Here is a 26,900-nt window from a genome sequence, read left to right on the forward strand (position 1 = left end):
TTCTGCAGCGGTACCTGATCGCGTGTGCTGACCATAGACTTAGTTTTTGACTGGTTTATATGCAGCCCAGCGTTTTCTGCTTTTATTTTCATAGTGCCACCATTGTTGATCATCCTCTGTTTGGATCTGCTTGTAATTACTATGCCTTGGTCTCTTAGTAGTTTAGAAATAATTCATAAATTTAGATTTAGATCTAGATAAAGAGGTGTATGTTGGACATAGAATACGTCATTAGAAATAATGCCATCATTGATTGGAAACCACTGTATCTGCAATAACAAATAATCATGTCTGTCAAATTGTGTTGGAATCTTAAAACATGTGTGAATTTATTATTATCATGTATTTATTTATGACCACTATCAATAGGTATTTACTATAAATTTACTTACCACAAAAAATATTCAATCAAATTTTAACGTATTTTTGGTTTGATAAAATTAATCAAAATTGTATAAAATAAACTGGCAATAATAGCTTACTTTCGATTTTAAGTTATATAAAATTGTATTCAGGTCTCTTCTTTCACGAATTCTGTGAAATATATAATAAAACCATATAATGTTATTATGTTGTTATGATGTGACACATTTACCATAGATTCAACAACACAACATTTAAAAATCTGATATTTAGTTGCCGAGAGTTTTATTTTCAAATACCGATATGTCGATTGCCATGGAATTGTATTGCTTGTGTAAAGTATCATTTCTACAAATAATAATTAATGAAGTCATCCAAATGGCCGGATTGTCTTCCAAAACGTTCCAATTTCATGTTTTAAAAAGTGTTTTAAAGAACATCCATGCAAATCAATACAGCACTGCGAATGATTTGGTGTACAAAACCATTCTAAGTTAATTTTATGTTCTAATACAAACAAACGTCAAGATTGACAAGGAAACATTGCAAATGATTGCTAGAGTAACCAGGTGTAAGATATTTTGTCCCAATATCCCTCATAACTAAAATAAATTGTCGGTATTTTATCTAAGGGAGTCATTCTATTTAATAGTCGTCATGATCTACAGCAATGAGGATAAACGACTCCGGAGAAGATAATCATTTACCATTGGCCATCAGATAACTAATTATCTGAAAGGTACACATAATAAATGCATTTGAAACGTAAATACTACTTCATTGTTACGAAATTTGTCTAATCCAAATGTTTTTATATCGGAAGCTTAAACCAAAGGTCGGTCCTCAATATTATAATAATAATTTATAACACAATACTTTTCATCAATCTATTTTTCTAATAGTAAGAGGTTTTTTACTCACTGCATGTCGAAATTAATTATATTTTTACAAGATACGTTTATTAGCTTTTATAAGCAAGCAACTACTATTTGTGAACTAAACAAGTATTATAAAATAATATTTAATAGCTAATTATTCTATCTCATTAAATCAGCAAACAATATACAAACAAAAACATTCATTTCATTAATAATTTTGAATACAATTACATTCATACATAACTTGAAAACACCTCAGATATAATTATAGCCACTAGAAAAAATCATATTTGAAAAAAATACAATGCTCGACGGAATTTGAACCCGTATAACCACTGGTATCGCACCAACTGTGCATTACTAATTATGCTACATGCCTCTTATCTAATAACGACAATTTAAACAAGTAGGTGATACATGACATGCTTATCAAATTGCGCTATTATTGACTGATTTTTTCTGATGGGTTTCTGAGGTGTTTTCAAGTTATGTATGTTCAATAATTAATGGAATGTTACATTTACAAAATCTTCTGAATTATTCGTTGAATAAAAGAAATGGTTAATTAAAAAATACATTTACTTTTACACCCTTTTTCAATAAATATTATTCTGATTTTTTTGTTGAAAACTGAATACATACTAATTGGTGATTTTATCAACGCATCAAAATACATAATTTAAATGGAATTGCTTTTTATCATTCAAATTATTAAAAATACCCTTTTTTCACAGTTTCTGAGTTATTGGCCTAAAAATTGCCTTCAAAAGGGCTAATTTTCAATAAAATTTGACTAGCGTGTCAATCTTTTTGAATTGAGGTATCTATTGGAAAATTCAGAAATACCAATCAATCTTTTGCCTTGCAGGTTAGATAGATAGATAAATAAAAAAAATGTCGTTCAATATTAAATATTTATAGGAATTCTGTATTACAAATAATAATATCCATAAATAAAACATCATTTTGTTTCCTTTTCTGCAAATATATATTGTTAAAATAACAAACAATAAAATTTTATATTATTTCAATTATTATTATATTTTTGTAACAATAAATATTTCATTTTGGCGCATAAAAAACTTTGGTTGCTGTAGCCCTATAAAACGGTTTTCCAATACAGTCATGAATGTCTGTGGTAGACCACCAAAATACTATTATTAAGAAGTATTTTATCTCTTGTTCTTTTATATTTTGATTTTGAAATCTGAATTTAGTAAATTAAATGTCTAAATTGTCAGATTTTTACTAATTTCAAGAATAACTCTTAATTATAAAAAACTTAAAATTTCTTGACATTATCGTTTGAGTGTAGTTATGCACAAAGCAGCCAAGCCATAATTTTGAAAAAAAAGAGTTATTGTGATTTCCAAAATCTCACACGTTTATTTTACGTTCTGCACAAATCAACCAAGCTGCTGTAATACGAAATCTTTTATAAATGCGTTTTAAAGATTTTGCAAATTGCAGAATATGATATTTTCGATTTGCATAAAGCAACCAAAAATTGCAAAATGTCATATAAATGCGTTCTTAAAATATGCCATATTCGTTCTGCAAAAAGCAGCCAAATGATAATATTATGTACTTACCTAATTATTAAAATCCTGACTGTAAGGTGTGTTTTTCTACATTCAAATAATAAACATTATTTTCTCAATTACGTTATATGTTTTTCATTTTATTATTTTATGTATAATATACAGATTTTTCATATAAAAAATAGTGCCAGCAAGTTTTTCGAATTATTTTCAGAATTTTGAAACTCCCATAATACTTGAATAACTTAGAAGGATTTTTTAAGACAATATATGCAAAAATAACGATTTTTCATACAAAAATAAGAGTTGGCTGCATCCAAGAATGAACATTCTAAAAAACCCTTTTACACAAAACAGCCTGGACTGCTAAAACACCAAAATTTCATAGATTTTATGCTTTTATCTCTTTATAAGTTACACAAAATCATATAAATATATATTATCTATCATTCAAAAGGTATAAATAGTATACATAGGCTTTGTGGATTAAAAAAAACACACTTTATATAAAAGTGCTTCTATCTCTGTTTGAGGTTTGTGTGGCTTGGCTGCTTTGCATATAACTACGCTCATTTAATGTCTGATATCTCCAAAAAAATTACATTTATAACTAACAAACAACATGAAATTAGAAATTATCTGATGGAATTTATCGATTATTTTAAATAATTTTAATCCCATTGATTTCAATTTATATCGATAGCAATTAAGTAACAAGGTCAATCGTTCGATGTGACAAGAAATAACTTACGTAATGAATTATTTTTTCATTGTCAATTTGATGTAATGATGCAATAGGTATAGTGAGTGGATGATTGAAAAACCTACTAGCAAATGAGAATAATTTCATAAAAAAGATTATTTATCTGAAAGGCTGAAGGATTACATTCGACGAAAAGTAAATACGCAATCAAAATAAAGTCTTGAAACTCTGTAAAAAAATACCTAACAATTTTTTTGTGTTTCATAAAATAATATGGAAACAGTAATAATACCCAAACGATAAGAAAAACTCCCAAGAGAAGCTGGGTACAAACGCTAGTATTTATATGAAATATTTTAATTGTAATAAAAACGGTAGGTTTATAAATAATAATGTAACTTTTACAAGGTATTTAAAACATATACAAGAAATTTTAGCAGCGATTCTATAAAAATTTTACTTTCCCAACCGGGTATATTATATAATGTATAGAAGTATTTTATTAATTCAATATTATCTATGTAAGAGTATGCAGAATTTTATTACTTTCATACTTCATGGAAAACTGCTGCATGAAAGCTTTTTGAGAACACCATTAGCAGATTACGTTGACTACCAAGAATAGTCTGCTAGACTTAACAATAAAAGTTCTCCCAGAAATGAAATTACCGGATATAATAAAAGCTTGTTCTTTGGCGGAATATCTTGTTGAACTAATATTGGATATCTTAGTGCTCCGTAATACACCCATACCAGAGTTAATTTCTGTTAATTAGTCTCGAAAATGTAATTTTACACTGTGGATCGGTGTAGAATTTTGTCGTCGCGCTGTATTCTTGTATTTTCAATTTTATTGAAACATGCCCATCGATTTTATCATTCAATTTATTTCTTTTGTTGCAGATTTTCTTAATGTATAATATTATTGATCACTCAAAACAGATCAAAAAGTAAAACCGTTAAAATTACTGATAATATCGTTTTACCCATAAATGCAATTTAGAATAAAAAAGCTTTTCTGAGATAAACTGAAATAAAAGCCTGAAGAAATTTTACACCATTATTGTGCGTTTTTTGTGTGTTTACAAAAATATTCACAAATTCATCGTATGTACAAACTGCACACGTTGCAGATATAATCTATCTACGTATGTCATAATAATATAATATTATGTAAACACTTAATTTAAATAAAATGTTTGAGTGCGCAGGAAACGAAATCATAATATAATATATATTTTCTAGAACACTTTCTGCTATTCATCAATCTGATTAAAATGCGCTTTTAATTTTATTTATGGAGATTGAGGTTCTGTATTATTGTTGATTATACTATGTATTCAATTTAATCGAATTTCATGTCCTGAATATTTTAAAATATTAATTACGAGTGCTAGCTGTTGTAAAATCAATTATCTTCATAAAATGTATTCATATTTAATAAAACTGGCTGTCATATTCAAAGATTGCAAAAATAATATTCCTTTGTCAAACATATTAAATGTACACAATTAAATAATTAAATAAATATGATTAATATTTGGATACCACCCTTTTGCTATTGGTGAAATAACACACCTATCAATAACGGCCGATATAACAATTACAGACTTTGCTACATTACTTCCAATTTAACCCAATTTCACCAAGAGAAAGAACTGGCTTTGATAGTTAATCAACTAACACAATACTATAATGAACAAGTACACAAACAACGAAGTTGAAAGTAATTGACTTTGAAACTAATACTATTAATTTCAATATTATAATTATATGTATCTCTGATATATTGAAAACTAATTAAAATGAACACGGTAAAATTGTAATTTTTTTTCAGCTGCCTGTGCATTTACTATGACCGATTGCTATACTTATTTATTTAATACTGTCAGGAACCTAAAGGGCAAGCACAAGATTGCGTCACTTTCTCAGTCCATCACCACATCTTGTACTTCCCGCCATGTGATCGCGTAGACCACGTTTGTAGTACCACTACGCACCATGCACACTCACCGTGGCTTACTCTCCTTTACGTTTTGCGCTTTTTATAGAATGGTTTAAATCTTCCATAATATCTTAAAATTAAAAATGTGTTTACTTGTATATTAGAATAAAATTATTTACTCTCGTAATTGAAAGATACAATTTTAGAAATAAAGTCTATCTTCAATCTTATTTAATATTATGATCATATTGCTGTATAGTAAAAATGTTAATGGCATATTTTTTATAAGTACTGTTTTAAATTTATTCATTTCTTTCAAAATTTTTACTCAGCTTCACATGTACATAATATATTTTATTCTTTTTTCACACTACAACAGGTCATGATGCCTACTGATATAATTGTATTGATATAGTAATCTAATTAGTAATAGAAGTAAAACATTGACAAACATTTAGGCACTGAAAGATCACATAAATATTATATTATTGTGATCTCGCAAGGAATCCTGCCAGAAAGGCCAGCACCTTACGCACTTGACTACAAGAGCCGCGTTATAGTTATTGTGTTAATCAAATTAATGAAGTTATTTTTACTCTGTGAAAGACCGGAGTGTATGACGATGTCATTAAAATAATGAGCTTTTTTTCCTATTCTGAGACCTGCTCTAATCATAACATTTCTCACTTGGGCGAGACAATTAAGGCATAAAGCCCACCAAAAAAGCGTTCAGTGCGCTCACTACTGAGTAGGCCCCCTCCAACCTGCGCATTACCCTTCACCTATGTAATAAGGGGCCCAAGAAGCACAAAATAATTATTATTATCAGCGTCTTCATAACAAAGCAATAAAAATAATATGTTATTTCTCGGGGCTTGTAATTACGCAATAACTAAACAATGAGTTCTCTGTTATTAAATAATGACTTCTCGTCCATCTATCGACGACGCTTCCAGAGCGTGATTTTGCTCACCGTGCTCAATGAATGGACTACATTGTATTTTCGTTAATTCATCCGGCTAAAAAGCTACACAACGGTGACTCATGGGGCAGGCGGGCACAATACGTCGTCAAATCCAGTGTGCGCTGGCGTATTTGATAACGTTGTATTTTCGATGATTCACATAGAAAATTCGCGAGCGCCCCACCCCGCAAGCCTGCTTTAGTGGACTTTATGCCTAATGAGAATGACTAACAATGAGCCACTAAAACGCTTGTCTGAAAAAAAACGTATTACCAAAAATAAGACTGTACCCAACTTTAAACTATATAATGTTTTCAGAAAACAGTGTACAATATAAATATCCAGTTAGGTGAGTCATTAAAACAATGATATGATGTTTCATTTAAAGTTTATTTCACTAGAATAAATTGAAATATCAATATTGTTGGCGAATATTAATGTAGGTTCACGGATATTATAGCATCACAAATGCAACATCGACTTAATGTCCAGTCGCATCAGTCTTTGATAACTGAGGCATGTATTCCGGGTGTTGTGAAATAACATCATGGATTCAATCAGTGCTACATGAGTAATCTACGCACAGCAGACATCCCTTGACGAATGTAACAGGGTACTGAATCGAGGGATGAATACTATATTATCCTTTCCTTATACTCTGAGGCAAAAGAGTCACAGAATTACATAGTATATATCGCACATAATACACAAGTACGTTATGTAACCTAATGTATTATTACGTAGTATAAGGTTAAACCCACTCTCCTCCATTGTGGGACTATGTATGTGATCTGGTAAAACTCGTGGTCTCTTATTAACTGTTTATTTAGTTTGATTAAGGTATATAATATTAATTTTTAAACGTGCATACTGTAATGCAAGACAACTTGTTAGTGTGTTGTTGACAGTCCCGAGGTCTGCCACGGACTGGCTTGAACCGGGACGCTACATAGTTTTTTTTTGCCAGTCCAGTTTGATTTTTAAAATTTTATATTTTCGCATGGCAATAACGTGTACAAGTTTGATATACTTGCCATAGGTGGTAGCACGCATGGTCTGAATAATATTATTATGGTTGCACTTTTTAAAGTGGATTGTAATTAATTTTGATAGAATGATTGTGATGGTGGATAGGGATGCTGAGGAGGAGGGTTATGTTACGGTGCCAGACACTGACCTTTTATGCTGTAGCAGCTAGCTCCGTGGTCTGGTTGCACTATTACTCTCGTGCGGTATTACTTATTAGGGCACATGATGGGCGGCACTTGATTTTCAAAGATGGATTAAGTTGTAAGTGTTTGTAAGCATGCGGTCGATGATATTAATAATCGGTCAACCACTGACTCGTATCTGTGCTGTGCCTGGTCTTGCGAAAATAACGAGGATTTGAAGTAGGAAGGAAATACAGTGATGAGGGCGAGCATAATTGATCTAACCATATTATATTTTGTATATGGCTTCATTAACTGCGAAAAAAATCGGTCTAGAACATAACTCTGCATATACATTTGTTGTCTTATCTTTCTAGGGAATACCATAAAGATTTCTTTAACTTATGTATTCAATTATTGTATTACCTATGTGTTTAATTACAAGCTTACTTCAAAATAATAATTTTAAACCTTCTCTCTTTAATAAATTGTCAAATTTATGTACAAAAATTATGTTGGCAAGCTAGTTAACTACGAAGGTTTTTTTATTGCTATAAAAAGCACTTAATCTATTATTAAAATTTCACTTGGTGACTCTCTGCTTAATGGAAAGAAACCAGAGTAGAAGAGGAAAGGTTTCAGTAGGTAAATAATATCAAATACAAAACAGAAATAGCCCTGACATATTCAAGGAAAATTAAAATTTAATTTGCTTCGTTACAAATAAATCCGCAATTATTCCTGACATCGTTTGAAGACGTCATCAAATATTAATTAAGGACATATTATTTTTAGCATACGCCCCACTGGGAGCAAAAAGTTACAAGCCTATTGCATTGATCGTCGACAGTGTTTTATTAAATGAAATTATAAAATCATGGATAATATGACTTTAGAATGAGAGTAAAATTCTTCTAACGAAAGAATATGTAAATTATAATGAATTTACTACTTAATATTAATTAAAGACATATTATTTTTAGCATACGCCCCACTGGGAGCAAAAAGCTACAAGCCTATTGCATTGATCGTCAACAGTGTTTTATTAAAGGAAATTATAAAATCATGGATAATATGACTTTAGAATGAGAGTAAAATTCTTCTAACGAATGAATATGTAAATTATAATGAATTTACTACGTCTTAATGATTATTTCCTTTTTAATAATCAAAACGTATCTAAAAACAGTACAAAGGTTTTTTTTAATTAAAAAATATAGTTACAATAAAATAATAAAACGATTGTATTTAAATTAAAAAATACCAACATACGTTGAAATATTAAAAAAATCTTCATGTTTTTGGGTAAACTATTTTTTTTATTAAAATTCCGTAGGTCTTGCATTATCATGAGGAAAGGTGATAGCCATGTCATAAGGTCCTGATGAAAAAGAAGAAAATATTGGAAGTGAACAAGACAATAATAATTATATGGCATTCGAAAACAGGGGGGGTTGGAGCGGACTCTTTTTTGCGTTGCTTCGCTCTGGACTGGGACCCTAATACTTGCTCCAGCTTCGCTCCAGGGTCTGCTCCGTGCTCCGCACCAGATAAAAAGTTTTAATGGGTATTATATGTATACAAATGTTAAAAAAAATAAGATTTATTATTTGTCCATTTCATTATTAAACAAAACCGACAAAAAATCGTCTTTTATTATCTGCCTCTTCTGTCAAAAAAGTGAGATTATGTTTTATCACTCGGTAGTGTAGCCGTATTTCAAATAATTCCAGTGTTGCAAAGTGACAAATAAAATATTTTCATTTATTTTAGGAAGAAAATTAATTAATAAAAAAAACATCCGGGACCAGTGGAGCATTACACATTTTTGGTGCTCCTGCTCCGGGCAAAACTCCATTCCTCCATTGTTCCGTGCTCCTATTACGAGCTCTGCTCTGACGCTCTGTTTGAAAATGTGTGACATTTATAATATATACAATTTTGAATAGGTACTGTAAATGAAACATTTGATAACGAAAAGAGTTTGTGATTGCTTTCCTAGGTTTTAGCCAATGCAAATCGTTCATAACAATAGGTGCTCTACTCGATCTAGCGGCGCCGGGTTGTATGAATAGAAATGCCTTTACAATACAACACCACTTTAGCTAGTAGTAAGTTGTAACGTCGTAGCAGATGTGTTATATTACGTAGCTGCTTCGTAGACCTGTCTACGAAATTTATTGATTTTGTTTTATGCAATATAACGTATGAAACTCTAAATACTCACACAAATTAATTATATCTTGTTATACCTATTTAATATTTGTTCTTAATTTCCTCGATTATATAACATTTTTCAATGATTCCCGAAAAATATCACTAAATTATTAGAAACTTAATTAAATTGTGGACATTATTTTCATAAATCTTTTATCAATGATTGACTATACTTACATTCTACAGTATAGTAATAGATTTTAGTCACTTTCCAAAGAAATGGGTAACCCCATTTACTGCGGATTTTTTAAATAACGCTTTCGCTGCTGAAGAGATAATGAGATTTTAATTGCCCCCTTTAAAATGCACGTTAATTACATCGATCGGCCGCCTGGTCATTACGCGCCGTGTGCGTCTTCCGCGTCCAAAGTATTAATATTTAATGACCCCATTGAAAAAACATGTCAATTATATCTAATGGCCACCTGATGGGCAACGCACCAGTTGCGTTGGACGCAGCAAATGCTGTTATTAGTTGTTAATCATTCGCTCAAATTATCGACACAAATTTTTAAAAAAATGACTGTAGGCTTTAGAATCGTATGTTCCTGCCAATTTTCCATGACGTTACTAGGCTACCTCATTTTCCTCAGTTTGTAGAATCTCGTTGAGTGGGTATGCCTTACATGAGAATAGCTAGTGATCAACACAATGCAACTTACTGTATATGCAAGCTGTATTATGAAAGATATTCTCAATTTAAACATATTGTCCTGAGAACACCTATCTACCTAAATATACATGACATACTGTAAGCATTTTAAAAATTGATGTATCATATTTTTTAATAATGACAAACTTATTATCAGACAAGAAGTAATTAACGACTTGATTAATAGCTTTATTTATATACCATAATCATTATTAAATATTGGCAATGATTTTGACTACCTATTTTTATAAAAAGGGGTTGAAACTCATTCTGAAATTTTTGAGTCGGAAAATTCTTTTTCTATAGTCGTCTCACTTATTATAATAAAACTTCCCTTAAATAATAACAAGTCAATATCTACCAGGATGCAGCGTGGTTTGACTATATAATATAATACTTAGTTATTCTTACATACTGCAGTCTACAATTTAGAAGAGATCTTTATTTAGCTACGTATTTTTTTCAACTTATACGAGGTATAAATGAAAACTATGCCATTATGGATAGTGTTGACCTGTGTGTCCCTGATAACTATCTTAGAGATAGAGAGCATCAGTTGTTTATTCTGCCAAGGTGCAGGACCAACCTGCCACTGGTAATGCCAATTGGGAGAGCGATAACTATGTTCAACCAAATCGCTTCGGGTGTTGATATATTCCACTTGCGTAAGGGTGAGTTTAGGTGGACGCTATTTTATAAATTCTTAAAATAGGGTATCCTTAGCAAACGTGATGTTTAAATTGTATTGTCGCTGATTTTGTATGTTTATATTATTGTGTTCCCTTTTTATATTTTCATTTTTCACTTTTATTACTTTTTTTCTTCTTTACAATAATATTTCATGTCACAATGTGAACGTCTTAAGATTTTGTAATGTCCACAATATGTTAAAAAAATAAATTGAATTGAATACAGATATTAAAAAATATGGTTTACTTAAATTATTTTTAATCACGATTGTTTGACATATTTTCACCGATGGAACTTACAATACTAAACCGTAATAGAATATTTAAGATTAAATAAATTTCATAAAGTTTGTAATATTAGCACTTTGATACTTTTAAATAAAAAGTTTTAGCTAAAAATACTTATCCTGTGTAGGTAAATAACGTGCTGATGTCTAACAATTTATGCCCAGGGGGATAAAATAAGGATCCGATGAGCTTTCTGGGTGAAGATAAAGTTTAAGCGTTAAACTTTCATTAGTATCGTTTGCTTACAAACTCTATTTCTAGCTATTGCAACTAAAAACTTTTGGCATGTTCACATACCTATAAGACTACTTAATTAAATGTTATTCATATCGAGTCTGAGATAATAATCTACAGTTAATGATTATCACTACTTAGAAAACATAAATCCTCCCCTTAAAGGAAAGCTCCAGTAAACGGAGAAAAATTCTAGTGATTTGAAAGTACCTTTACTTAAAAAAATACTTATCTGAAGAAATTAAAAACCATTCTATTATATTAATATTAATACACTATGAATACACATACACCTTTCGTAGAATAAGCTTAATCTAGACCTGAGCCTAGGCATGGTTTCCTGGTTCTCTCAATCCTAGTTAGGACTGAATGAATCTTCAATGTTCTTTGGAATGATAAGGTGATATATTGTGATATCGTATGATGAATTGGAAAAGACCGATAAGTTCTGCGTAATATCAAAAACAGAAAACTACAGCACTTCAGCCACGTCTTGAGAGGATAAAAGCAGTGACGTCCCTAGATAAAATGCCGTCCCGTTTTTTCAATACAATATTTTTCATTATCCTTCTGACATGAATATCTAAGAAATGTGTGGTATAGCTACATTACCGACAAAATATATACTAATAAATCTAATTTAAATGCTACCCCTGCTTCAATAGAAATATTTCCACGGTTTCAGATACATTTAAAAATACACCTGGCAACTTCCTAAGCTCGCGAGCGACTGACAAAAATATTTGGATACATTTTAAATTAGGCAAGTAGGTATATATGTACCTACATATAATTCAAAAATCTGCACGTGTCATTGCTGGTCATCAAGGACTCTACTCTACAAAAAAATATTCACAGTTACATAAAAAATTAGTTTTTTGAAACAAAAAATAGCATAGAATATGACAACAGGGTAATTTTTTGTTAAATGGGAATTTAAATTCAATTGTACTCTTGCTTAACACAACAAAACAATATGGCACATTCTTCACTCATTGTGTGAGACCATTTATACGCTTGTATTTTAATCTCTACATTTATTTACACCTACAATGAAATAATAGTGTAGGTTATAAATACTAAAAAATACATTGGAAAATCCAACGCAAATGTGTCCATTCAATTCATTCACGAGGCTTAAACAAACTGTAGACCGAAAAGTTACGTACAAAAATTTGCTGACTATAAAATCCGATGCCAATTTATTTAACACCATTTGTGCAGGACTAATAAAAATGAAAATAATTTTAAGTCGAATTGTATATATTTAAAAAAAATATATATTCTTATAGTTTGCTTGTATTTTGTAATTTTGTAACAGGAAAGACAATTAAGATTTCAAAATATATAGGTAATTTAATTCTGACTAACACTGCTTCATTAATTATTCACTTGTTTTATCTATCTACTTTACTAACTATTTTACTATCGTAGTACCTAATACTATTATAATTTAGTTGAGGATAGAAAATTTGACGACGCCGACATGAAAATACAATTTGAACGCCAGGATGACTGGACAATTGCCAAATGAATAGTATGTTGGCAATATTGATGCGGTTCACTGCATGATATGAAAGAAAAAGCATACCATCGTACCTATCAAAATATTGAACTATGACATGCCGATATTTTTTCTACCTACTAATTTGGTGTAGGTACTCTGTATTGGCGATTTAAGAAAACTTGTTTTACTAGAGTGAATGCTATAGTTATTTGACATATGATCAATAAATAAAAGTTATTTATATTTAACTAACTCTTATTAAATCGTGATTACAGAATACCAAAATTCATAGGCCCAACGCTAACCGTGGGTGTACAAGTACACATATTGTTTTTCAATTTGTGTGTGAGTCAGGGTATGGACCTAATAGGTTGAGCAAGTGTAAAAAACAAAATCTGTTAATACAAACCTCTACTCTGTGGAGGCCCATAATTATGATCCTATTAGGATCAGAGATCACAAAAAATCATAGTCATTTTATTATTTTATGCAAACACGGTTATTAGACAATTTGTAGTCCCGCTTTTAGTAATTTGGAGGCCTGCTTCAGGATGTGGGGGCCATGCTTACAGTAATTAATATATTATTAGCAGCATGTATGATTGTAGAATTCTAAACTAGATAGTAATAATATATAATATGTATAGCAGCTCCGTTACATAAATGACAAATAACCCAAAATAATTACAAGATAAAAAGAACTTTTTATATACCACGTTTCAAAATTTTCTGTTGATTCATATAAACTTGACAATTTTATGTATTAATAAATACTTTTTTTGTACTTGATAGAAATGCTAAGTAAATATTAAAGAATACTGAGATGTCATTTTGACATTTCATATTGATTTCCATAGTAACGCAGGTATATATTAATAATATAGTTGCTATGACCCCTTAGCAATCAATAATAGTGAGTAGTAAATATTAATTTTATGAAATTTTTCCGAAACATGCAAAACAGAATTAACTGAAAATGAATTCAATTCCGCTTAAAGATGGACAACTGTATTAAAAGAATGCATTGTCGTCGTGTTCTAATATATTCTAAAAGTTTAAAATGTCTAGCTAGTTGAGAAGTAAGTTAAAAATCTTCAATCGTCCAATACAAATCTTGGACAAACAAGAATATGAGCCAATAAAAACTTGGTAAAATCTATCATCTTTCCTGTTATTTGACTATATAGCTACCTGCTGGGAGGTTGATTTGTCAAGATATTTACAAATATATAAAACTTTTATAAAACACCTCTAATTTTCCCAATAATTAGTAAGAGAGGATAAAAAGATTCTTAAAGTGTTTAAAAAAAACCATAAAAATATAAACTTAACGTCGACAGTCAGCAATTTAGATATAAGTCAATATAATATACTGCTGTTGAATATTATATTTATATGAGAAAATACATAATATATAATATGTGTATGAAATTTATCTTTCCATGATAACACCGAGATTTGCAGAGTTGACATTACTGCGTGTTCATATTTTCCATAACCGAGTGAAAATAATTTCGAAAATTAAAATTCAGTTGAAAATTAAAATGTCCCTTTCTTTGCCATAAAACTGTTAACGCCGACATGGGAAATGAATTCAATTTAACGCATGTGTTGGAATTACGCCGCATGTCGTTAGAACCCCCTCCTCGACACCGTTGTTTAAAACTTTATTTAATTCTCGAAATGTGAGCAACGATTGATTATGTTTTTTTAATTACTTATTACTCAAACTCATACACACACCCGTATAAAGAAACCATATAATAATTTTAACGTGAAATTTTGAGAATTATTACTGAGGGTAATTCATGTAATTTATTTTTAATTATAGAAAGTTTTATGCTACATATTCCAAAAAATATATTAGACACGAATCCACGTCATCTCGGACCGTGCCAATTTGCCTATCTTTTTTGTCTTTAGAGTGCATTTTCAACTGATAAATATTTAAAAATAATCTCCATCATCTCGGCATTTTACTGTTAGGATTTCAAAATTTCACCCAAAATATTTCAAGGTTAGGCATTTTTTTTATTTCTAGATGTAAGGAATACAAAACTTCTAAGTGATGAACGTTTTCCGGAAGTCGGAATAATTTCTTATTTTGTATTATAATATGATTGTGTTTTCGATCAGGTTATGATGTTTTAGGTTTCAGATGAGGAGTTTAAGCATTGATTATTGCAAAGAATTTTTATGGGGCAGGGTAGATTTTGTATTAGTTCATATTATTATGTTCCCCCATGCCAAGAAAATGTTATTGATCAAGTCTTTATAAAGTAGACGCTTGCCAATGAAATTTTCTCATGCTCATCCTCTTGACTAATGTCTGGTTAGGCCAATTATGGTAGCCCTCGTTCCTTTTTTCTTACTTACCAAAAATCCCAGTTATTGTCGCAAGACCGGGCGACCAGCAGTCACAGGTCATAAGTACGATACGATCAAAGCCGCATTAACTACAGAGAGTAACCCAGCCAAAACGTATTTGTTCGATCTTTGTTTAGCTAAATATGATACGGTTTGAGTGAACATCGAGTCTATTATCCATCCTGAACTAGTCATCATTATTTATCGCAAAACTCAAATGAAACCGTGAAAGTGACATTCCAAACCGTCCGTTTACAGTGCGCGAGTGCGTGAACACCGAACCAGCTCCAGCACGCGCCAGCCCTCTCAACATAAAAGGTCAGTATCTAGCATCCTGTTTAAACAACCCTCCCTGGATCCGTAATCCACATTTTCAAATTATAGTCCACTGCAAAAAGCGCAACCAATATGTGAATTCTAAAACTTGCCGAATTTATATATATATCGAAAATCACGCGTCATTCAAAAATTGAAATTAGCTTTAAAATAATATCGATCATCTATTACGCAATGTCAAATATTTGTGCAGAAATTTTACCATTAATTGAATGCTCATTGACTACCGTACGTCTGGCGCAATTAACAAGTTGTTCGCATGCAGTTCGAGACCAATCATATTATTGTGTTGTCCGAATGACTATGTGAATTTGCCAATCAAACATCATCCTGAAAAATGTCAACAGTACTTCAATGGAAAAAAATATTCTGAAATTGAAAAAAGCTTTAAAGTTTTTTACATTTAAAAATATTTTTTCCAGAATATATTATAATAAAAAAAATAGGATCATTTACTTATTTTTCTATGCAAAAAGTTTAAGCTAATTAATGCCTCGTTCACCTTTTCACCCATTGTAATTACTAGATAGCTCTGGCTGGGTTAAGTGTAGTGCCGGACAAATGCGTTATATGTCGGGAGACTGATTTACATTACCGCATCGCAGCATATACCTAAGTAAATATAACATAAATATAGACCCACCAAACCATCAGCCCCACACCACACTCAGTCTTTATCGAGCAGATCACATGGCCCTACGTTTGATGTAAAGCATCAGTAGTTTTTTATGCCGGGAAATGGTGTCTCATGAGTAGTTCCTTAATACTAAAGTTGCCACGCACCCCATTGTGTTTTGACTGAGTTTTAATTTAATTTGTTATAATCATTATATAAAAAAGTAATATAAAATAAATCTAATTCAAACAGAACAAACGTTCTATAAGAAAAGATCTTTATGTCTGCAATTGGACTTGGCCATTTTTTAAGGCAATAAGATAAGCGTTTGTGGCGATCAAGTCGAACGGCCCGATGGGTCCAACAACTGGTTAGATTAAATCAACCATCTCAAAGACAGTGAATATAGTTTCAAGGCTTAATGTAATATTATAATATGTTTTATGTTAGATACCGATGTTATATATCACCCACGATATACGAATGGTAATGTGTCCGTTCCTGAAGTCACGATCTTTTGATTTGAATCCTGGGTCTGAAAAATTCATGTGTGTTATATTAGTGCATAATACGTTATATTTCAATCAGTGCAATGATATGTTTCAATAATATAGCGTAGTTAGGCTAATTATGGTCGCTTTCATCCTAAAATTTCCTCTTACCTCAAATCCCCAGTTATTGTCACAAGTCCAGGTACAACTCAGTTACGGATCATCAGTTGACCGTGATTTTAGAATAGCCAGTTAGTTGAAGTAACTTCAAGACAGCGGACGCGCCTAGGTTTGCTAAAGTTAGAGTGTCGCGAGTAAAGCATAAAGCGCATACAGACCGATTCAGAAGTTATTCGTAGACCACGGCCAGGTCAGGTTGATACAGTGTGACCACAATGCAAACTATGATTCTAAATACCTGGCAAGTTGTGATACCGGCTCTTGTCATTCATTAAAAGTGTACCGTAAAACTCAAACCTATCTATCATCTAGAAAAAAACAATACCGCGCGAGTGGTAGTACAACCAGATCACGGAGGCAGCCTAAACAGCAATGAGGTTAGTGCCTGGCATTCTAAGATCCCCTCTCCACCATTCACATCCACGATCACAATCATTTTGTCACAAAATTATAGTCCACTATGAAAAGCGCAACCACGACGTGTTACCCAAAGCATGGGTCTGATTGCTTGAGCAAGTGACTAATATATTTATCGTTAAAAAAAAAAAAACAACTTTTTGTGGGGTGGCCGAGATCCATATCAGACCATGTATATCCAATGAAGAATATTACATTTTTAAATAGTTATTATTAAATCTTCACCAAATTTATTAGTATTCATAAGTATTCAAATCTGAACATACTAGTTTAATTTTAATTTATCACTTCTGGCCATGATTCAATAGAGAATATTATTACATTAATTATTATATTATATCGTTCTTAAACATTTAAACAAATTATAAGTTTAAATTTATTTAATAAATTTGTTAGTATTCAAATTTAAACATAATATAGTAGGTATAATTTTAAATTAATTATAAAATCCTAAATTATAATTCTATCTAGAACAGTTTTTTTTAACTTAAAAATTTGATTATTATATTATAGGTACCTATTATAATTTCGCACGAGAATTTATCAAACAAAATGTTGTAGCGAGTTTCAAAGTAACATCTACTTAAAAATTCATGTATTCATCCTTCTTTCTCGGTTAGTGAAATTGGCCAGAAAGTAATACGAGTATGTACGAAACAAACTAATTCATGCAGGGAAACCGCCGGTTCCTCCAGTATTATATAATGATAACCTTTAAATAAGGTTCATTTGCAATGACAATAAGTTATTTTCTATTTATGAAGACCCACCCTAGTGCTGTGGTGTAATAATTAAGCGGGGTCCCCGGGAGTGGTATGATAGTCTTAGGAAAGATCTTTTTACGAAAGATGTATAATATAATATACAGAGCTTTCTGTTTACCAAAATAATATCGCATTCCCGGAAAAAAACATTTTATTGTTTTATTATTTAGATGAGTTTATCTCTCTTGTTCAAAATTATTTTGTGACTTGGTTTTATGTTTTCGATAATGTAATAAAACAGAAACTATTGTAACTATAATGTTTGAGGCTTTCACGGTTGTTTTTTATCGTAGTATACTCTTGGGTTTTCACCGTGTCTCCTTCTTCCTTCTTCCTCGCAATTGCCGAGCACTCGATGGATACAGGGCACAAATTTGACTTTGAGACCAAGATATTGGGTCGGAATAAAGGATATTTCGCACGATTGGTAAAGGAGGCCATTGAAATCCACAGAAACCCTGAAAATATCAATAGGGATGATGGATTACGGTTAAAAACGTCATGGCTTCCGGCACTATCAGCAAAATCTAATATTCGAGCCAGTATCCCCGGTCGTAATGATCGACAGATTACTCTGAGCAACGTTTGCTCTTAGATAATCGGATTCAATTTGACATTCTTAGAGCAACGTTTACATTCACATACATACACTATATTTCATCATAAAACATATCTCTTGATAATGGCCTCTGCAACGAGCCCGAAACGTCGAGTAAAGAAGGAAGAAGGAGACACGGTGAAAACCCAAGAGTATACTACTATTGTAACTCTTAAAAAAAGGTAGGTATATTTTTATTCATAATTATTATTACTAGTTGAATTTATGGAAAATTATCGTTCACGAGTATATAAATAAATTGAATTACTTTTTATAAAGTCTGTATAAATTATGTTTTTTCTTTTATATTTTGTATGCTTTTCGTTAAGTTTCTAAGACAATAACCAGCTGTCATCGGTTATAATATTATATAATAAATATTCATTTTTCACGTACAATCAGTCAGTACCTATATATAATATGACTTCGTAATGTTATGAGATAGCGGATCCGCAATATAATAATAAAAATAAACATATTCTTTCATAGTGCGCCGGTCAATATATAGCGGGTCAGAATCGATTGGGCACCTCAATCGATTACAAGTTTCCGTTGAAGACACATCGCACCGAATTACCGTTATATTTATTATATTGCATCGATTGTACCCTTGTAGTTATTTGACACAGTAAATAAATTCTTGCCTCCTTCATCATCACGAACAACTACTACCGTTTTTCATCTGCAATACCTATCCTCTGCCGAACCAGATTACTACAATTAGTGTTTCGGTTATCAATATATTCCACATACATAAGGGTAAGTTTAAATGCATATTATTTCAACATAATATTATGGTCTATTTTACTCACTTTGTATAATATATGTCCTGGTATTATATTATATAACATTTAGTAAACTTTATTATTTATTCGTTTTAAATTGTGTTTATTTACAGAGATAATTTGCTAACTAAGTTATTAACACAGTATAAATAACAATCGTTTCTGGTATTAAAAATATATTTATATTGAAACGTCCGCAGTAGGCAGCCAAGATCCGCACATCTTGAATACGAAGCCAATTAAAAAACATAAAAAATACATTTTTCCTTTTTTCGAGCCGGCTTCTATCAAAGATATGCTACTAAATTGCAGTACATATATTTATTCTTGCCTAACTGTATGAGATCAACGTGTTGAACAGTAAACCAAGATAATATCATTCTACATTTATTATATTGTGTCTTCTGCCCTCTACCATTCTCTACAGTATGGCTGAACTACGCAGCGTCTTTGCGCCTAATAGTAGTTATGAGTTATCTTGGTTTATTGGATTATCTTAAAATCTCATCTAGAAAATTCTCATGCATCGTCAATACAGCAATATCTCAAAAGCTATCAATTTTATTATGGTCGTTCCTTTTTTACAGACTTCCTCTGCCAGACTGCCCTTCAGAAATATTTTATTTTTTGATGAGTACTGTTTCTTCTTGCCACCACATTTCTGATCTTGATTTAATGGCCTAGGCTCCAGTCTTTACGTAGATAGCAACCGAGATATTTTAATGCTCCACCCTCTTTACGGGATTGCCTTCAATGCAGGGGTTAATTTTTCTATTCGGGGTCTTGGTCAAAGTATCAATAAATATTTTTAATTAACTACGCATTTTAAATTGACATAATTAATATCATTTGAATATTATTATGTACTCGTTAAGTTTTAATATTTCCATTTTTCTTCATCTACGTATTCAATATAATTAATTATTATATTTATAATATATAATTTCCTTTGTAAAAAAAACTAAGTCTTCAATATCATTGAATAATATTATATGGTGATCATGCCTCTTTCTCGGTAATTGAAAAATCCTTTCAATCCAAAGTTCAGTTTGGTTCTAAAAAATGGTTCTTAAATATTTGTAATACGAGCATTTTCATATTTTTAAACTTTGTTGCAAAGGCTTTGAAAGGGCTCTACTTTTGTGCGCACATAGAGTAACTACTGGCAAATTCGCTACTGCCTCAATATGCCGGCGGATATTTCTGTACTTTTGTTTACGACCATAAAAACGTTATTTTGTTGTAGACTCATACTAAACCCTCGTGTCTTACTTCCGGTATTTATTTTGGTTAACAAACACTAAAGGTCTTGGGTATTATCCGCCAGTAGTAAAGTACGATTATACAAAATAAATGATCATTAAATAATTTATAAACTCTAATTAAGTACTTACCATTGTACAGGTGTGGCTGTGACAACCCAGATGTCAATAAAATTATAATATTTTTAATTAAACATTCATTTTCACGTAGAATCAGTATAATATATAATATGATTTCGTAATATTGTGAGATAGCGGATCCGCAATTTAATGCATAATCATTTCAACATATTATTTGACAGTACACCGATAAATAAAATATATCGGGTCATTATAATTGTTTGGATATGTCACTCGATTATAAATAGGTTCCCGTTAAAAACACATTGCACCGAATTATTGTCAGTATATTTTTTATATTGTATCGATTGTACCCTTGTACTTATTGAAACGGTAAATAAACTCTCGCCTCCTCCATCATCACGAATAACTACTACTGTCTTTCATCTGCAACACTTATCTACTACCGAAGTGGAATACCTATACATGATTTAAACACTGGTAATATTTTTTTGAAATACGCATGTTGTCTTAATCAATGTATTTTATGTGCGATGGCGTATGCCTATACACGATTTATCTTAATTTATTATTAAAAAAACGTGTGCAGAAAATTGTATGCATACAGATGCCGTATTCCACCATTCAGGTAGTTTTTAAAACATGCTTCGTACTTGCACTTCGCCAGTAATTAAGTCCGTCGTAATTAGTGACAATACGGTAAAACCAATTACCACGGCAAGTTCAAAATCGACGATTGAAACGCGCGCGCAAACGAAGCGCCGAGCATCGACCGAACAACAAATTGATGCAAATTCAAAAAATGCCGCGTTAGAACGATCGCGTCCTGGCAAGGAAAATTATCCTGCACTCGGGGTTATTCCAGCAGTCGCCTCAGAAGAGGATTCCTCATCGTCACCCGAGGCCTCACAACCGAAACCACTCGGGATCGAGACTCCGGAACAGGCCTCAGGCAGGGAGGAGGCTGCCTCCTGGGAGTTAGAAATATGGAAGGGTTGCAGGCCGAACGTTTTCGTATTTTGGAGACTTCTAACGAGGACCTTTGGGTTAAACTAACCTGTAACGGAGAAACTGTCTACGTTTGTGTCGTTTTTTTTCCTCCAGCAAATGAAGTGGAGGCGTATAAACTTTTTGTTGAAAAAATGTTATCTAGTATCGTCGTATTTGGGGATAAGAGGGCTATTGTGATGGAAGATTTTAACCTAAACTCAGCGCGCAGCGGTGAAAGGGTCAAGAGTGAACTGGAATTTCTGTGTGCTGTTTTTGGATTTTCCCAGTACAATGATATTCTTAACTCTAAAGGTGGACTTCTGGATAGGATTTTCAGTAACGCTATTTTATCAATTTTGCGATGTACATTACCTTTGATACGAGAGGGTGTGTATCACCCTACGTTGGTTTTTTTACACGTATTTCATGCGATTTGCCCGCTGCAAACAGAAATTCCCTCACACGAAGCTAATTGGTGTGGGGTATGGAAGTTTGATGGTGGAAATTTCAAGCTGCTTTACTCTTTAATGAGTGAAGTAGATTGGAGTGAGTTGCGTGAGATTTTTGATGTGAATGAGGCGGTACAATACTTTTATAATGTTGTATATAATGTGTTTAATACATGTTTTTCAAGGAAGTCACTATGTCGAGGTGGAAGACGATATCCGAAGTGGTTTTCTCGGGAGATTATAAGAGACATTAGAGTCAAACACTACTATCATACAGCCTGGAAGGCTAAGCATGGTCAGCATGACTATGAAATGTTTGGCCTTTATCGTATGAGAGTGAGACAAGCTGTTCGGCTGGCCTATCGAACATATATGGAATCGGTAAAGAATTGCATTCGCGAAAATCCTAAATCGTTTTGGGATTATATAAAATCATTAAGAAAGGATGGTGGATTTGCCAATTCGATGACTTGGAAGGGCAAAGAGGTGACTAGACATAGAATAGCAGAAGCATTTGCTGGTCATTTCAGGTCCGTCTACGCAAGTAGTACTCTGAATCTGGATGTCGCCTCAACGTCAAGAAAACGATCGTGCGGTGCCCAATCCGTTGACATCTTCCCAATTGATGAAGGTGACGTGTTTAGATTTATTAAAAAAACTTAGGAATACTCGCTCTTTGGGACCGGATAACGTCCCAATTTTTTTTTTAAAGGGGTGTGTTGATTTTGTCAAAGGCCCACTTGCATATATATATAATCTTACAATGGAGACAGGTATCTTTCCGGAAATATGGAAGATGTCGAAGGTGACTCCAATTTATAAGAGTGGTACAGAGTCGTCAGTAGAAAACTACAGGCCGGTAGCTGTTCTCTCTGCACCAGCAAAAGTTCTGGAGATGATCATGCACAGCATGATTTCTCCAAAAATTGAGTCATTTATAATGAATGAACAGCATGGATTTAGAGCAAGCCGATCAATGAAAACCAACCTGATGGTATTCACTGATAATATGTCATCAGTGCTAGATAGAGGTAGCCAGGTTGACTGTTCTTACAATGATTTCTCGAAGGCATTTGACAGAGTTGATCACGATATTCTAATGAAAAAATTCCAACTTATTGGATTGTCGGATCGATTTTTGAAGCTATTCGGGAGTTATTTTAGGAACCGTCAACAATACGTTTTGTACGGCCTTTATCAGTCACAGACCTTTTACACATTTTCTGGTGTCACCCAAGCCTCAAACTTAGGGCCATTGCTGTTCACGATTTTCATAAATGACATAGCATTGGTAATTAAAAATGCTATGTTTTTGTTGTTTGCTGATGACTTGAAACTCTTCATGGAAGTTGTCACCTTGGACGATTGTCGTCAACTCCAACTTGATATAGATAATATATTAGATTGGGGCAGGCGTAACAAACTGGACTTCAATATTGATAAATGAAATTTTTTATCGTTTACTAAAGCCTCATGAGTATTGTTTTTCCAGTACTCAATGCATGGCAGAGTTCTCTCGCGAATATCATCTGTAAGAGATCTTGAAATTACGTTTGACGGTAAACTGACGTTTAGTGGTCATATAGATACCATTTGTAAAAAGGCGCTAAAGATGTTGGGCTTTGTCTTGCGTACTTCCCGGGTCTTTTCGGATGTTACAGTACTAAAAATTCTCTATAACTCCTTAGTTAGAAGCAGACTTGAGAGTGGGTCTGTCGTTTGGGCCCCGCATCAGTTGAAGTACGGACTTATGGGAGAGAGTCCAAAAGAAATTTGTAAGACTCCTTTACTTTCGGCTGTATGGATATTATCCGTTGCTCTATCCGACTGATTTTCTCTTAGGGATGCTTACATACTGTAGCTTAAAATTTAGAAGGGATCTTTATTTACTACATATTTTTTCAGACTTATACGTGGCGTAAATGTGAACTCTGCCATTCTTGGTGGTGTTGGCTTGTTTGTCTCTGATAATTACCTTAGGAATCGAGGGCATCCGTTGTTTGTTGTCCCACAGTGCAGAACTAACCTGCCATTAGTAATGCCAATTGGGAGGGCAATAACCATGTTTAATGAAATCGCTTCGGATATTGATATATTCCACTTACGTGAGAGTGAATTTAGGTGGACGTTGTTTTTGAAATTCTTAAAATAGGGTCTGCTTAACTCATCCGGTGTACTTCCTTGTACCTATATACTTAATATTTTTTGTATTTACACATTTATACTGTACATAAAACTGTTTTAATAATATTTCTTTGTTTCTAAATGTCATGTTGTGAACGTCTTAAACTTATAATTTGTAATGTCCACAATATGTAAAATAAATAAATAAATTGAAATTGAAATAAATAAATTGAAATGCTTTTAAATGATTTATTTATTTATGACTTTGATCCTTATGCACCATGCCATCGGTTTCCGATAGAATACTTCACGATGAACTCTACGACGGTAAATGTAATACGTACAATAAAATTAACAATAATATTATGTAACCGTATAAAATATCTAAATACACATTTAATTCTCATTATTGAAAATATGGTCCAATTATGCATCTCTTAATGTTACTGTAAGAAAATTTCCTGACATATAAGTAGGTCATTATTCGTAAAATGATTAGTAAAGAAAATCTTTGTTCTTTCTGTGGAAAATATTACTGATAAACCAAAATGTCAGAAGTTACAAGATTTTTTGTTCATCTTTGAACTTTACTAAGATTTGAATTTTTTCATATTTTATGAACAAACGTGGGAATTCAAGGAAAAGTTACAGAAAGCTATTTTCACATAATATTATGCATATTCTAAAACAAAAGAATAATTCAAAGAATAATAATTATATTTATTTTCCGAACGTTGAACGCTTTATTCAGATTATTCAATGATAAGAGTATAATATGATATTTATTTATAAACGGCGCATGTATAGTATATGATATATATATATATATATATATATATATAATTCAAAAGTAAAACAAAACACATAAATTAATAATAAATATATTATTAACATTATTATAATTAAATTATTATATCAAATATATTATAGTTATAAACAATTAATTAATTATTTGACAACGAAATTTAATTTATCGTTAAATTTGAAAAAAAATATAAGAAAAATAACTATAACATACAAGCAGCATAATCAAATTATTAAAATAAGTTGAAAAAAAATCATTTATTGCAATCCTCGATTACCTGAACGGAGGTATTGTACATGTCAACACAAGAATAATCAGAAAATTGAATTCCTTAGGAATAAATAGTGAAGTTTGGTTTAAGGAAATCAACATAAAAGGGTAGTATTTTTTTGTCTACCTATATAATATAAATAATATTATTTTATTAAATCAGTTTTTATGTTACTATAAAAATATCTAAAGATCATTTTTGTTTATTACAATATTAAATGTTTGAGTCTAATTTCAACGGATTAAAATCTTATTTACCTATTTTAATAATATTAGTATTTATATTCTCATAAATTTATTGGTATTTTAAAATATATTATTTTACAGCGTACCGGTTACATTTTTATTATTAAAAGGTTGTTTTTTAGAGAAGTATTATACTTTTTTTTGTTTCTAAGCTTTTGTTTTCATAACTGAACAATGGGGTAATCTTATAAGTAGCTTCAGTATTTCTAAACATATTAGGTATCACAACCATTGTTTGTTTATAAATAACAGAACTGTGGAATAATATATAATACTATAATATGTCACAAAGGATATTACAGAGGAGAGGAAAATGGCTGAAGCTAGAATAATGTCTTGTGCCCAAAATGTTTCCGGAATGAAACGTAGGCTGTTTTGATAATTCAAAACAACAGTACGACCTAGTAATATGTATTTATATAAGATATATTGCCATATGTCTTAAATATTCCGCCGCACATATCTCACTACTATATATTAACATATTATAAAAAACTTATCTGAGTATTACAAATTGCCTGGTGGCTCCAATCTGCAAAACTATGGATCATCATAGAGATCTAGCAGATATGTTTTATTCTCTTTGCATATTTTAAAATAATTTCCTGCAAACCTAAATACTTCTTATTCTTCGGCCATATCCGCCCTTTAGTTGGAGCATAATAAGGACACCACGCGGCGCCTCCAATAATCCCTGTCGTTTGCCAGTCTTCTTGCTTCGTTCAAGGTCAAATCAGCATCCCGTAGCTTCGCCGTATACACTCTATAGATAGTATTTAGCGGCCTTCCAGCACGCCGGAATCCGGTTGGCTTGAAGAACAGGCAAGCCAGGTTGAGGTTCTCTTCTGACATCCGCAGCACGTGGCCGAGCCAGGTCTAACGTCGCCTCTTCGCTCTCAGCGTGATGAGAGGCTGCTTGGTGCGTTCTCTTATCTCCTCGTTGCTCGTAAAGTCATACCCACCGCACATCCAGTATCCGTCGCAAAC

General features: G+C 31.9%; 1 protein-coding gene across 1 annotated transcript in view; it reads right to left on the reverse strand.

The window, feature by feature from the left end:
• Positions 1-511: 511 nt before the first annotated feature.
• The window catches only part of LOC147078707 (uncharacterized), a 34,760-nt gene continuing 8,371 nt past the window's right edge, over positions 512-26,900 (reverse strand). The window contains exon 2 of the mRNA XM_085960500.1: positions 512-534. Coding sequence (XP_085816626.1) covers positions 512-534 — 23 coding nt within the window. The remainder of the gene's footprint in view (positions 535-26,900) is intronic.

This window comes from Rhyacophila brunnea, unplaced genomic scaffold (genome assembly GCF_057557595.1).
Source record: "Rhyacophila brunnea isolate RB1 unplaced genomic scaffold, BYU_Rbru_1.0 scaffold_11, whole genome shotgun sequence".
NCBI classification, from domain to species: Eukaryota; Metazoa; Arthropoda; class Insecta; order Trichoptera; family Rhyacophilidae; genus Rhyacophila; species Rhyacophila brunnea.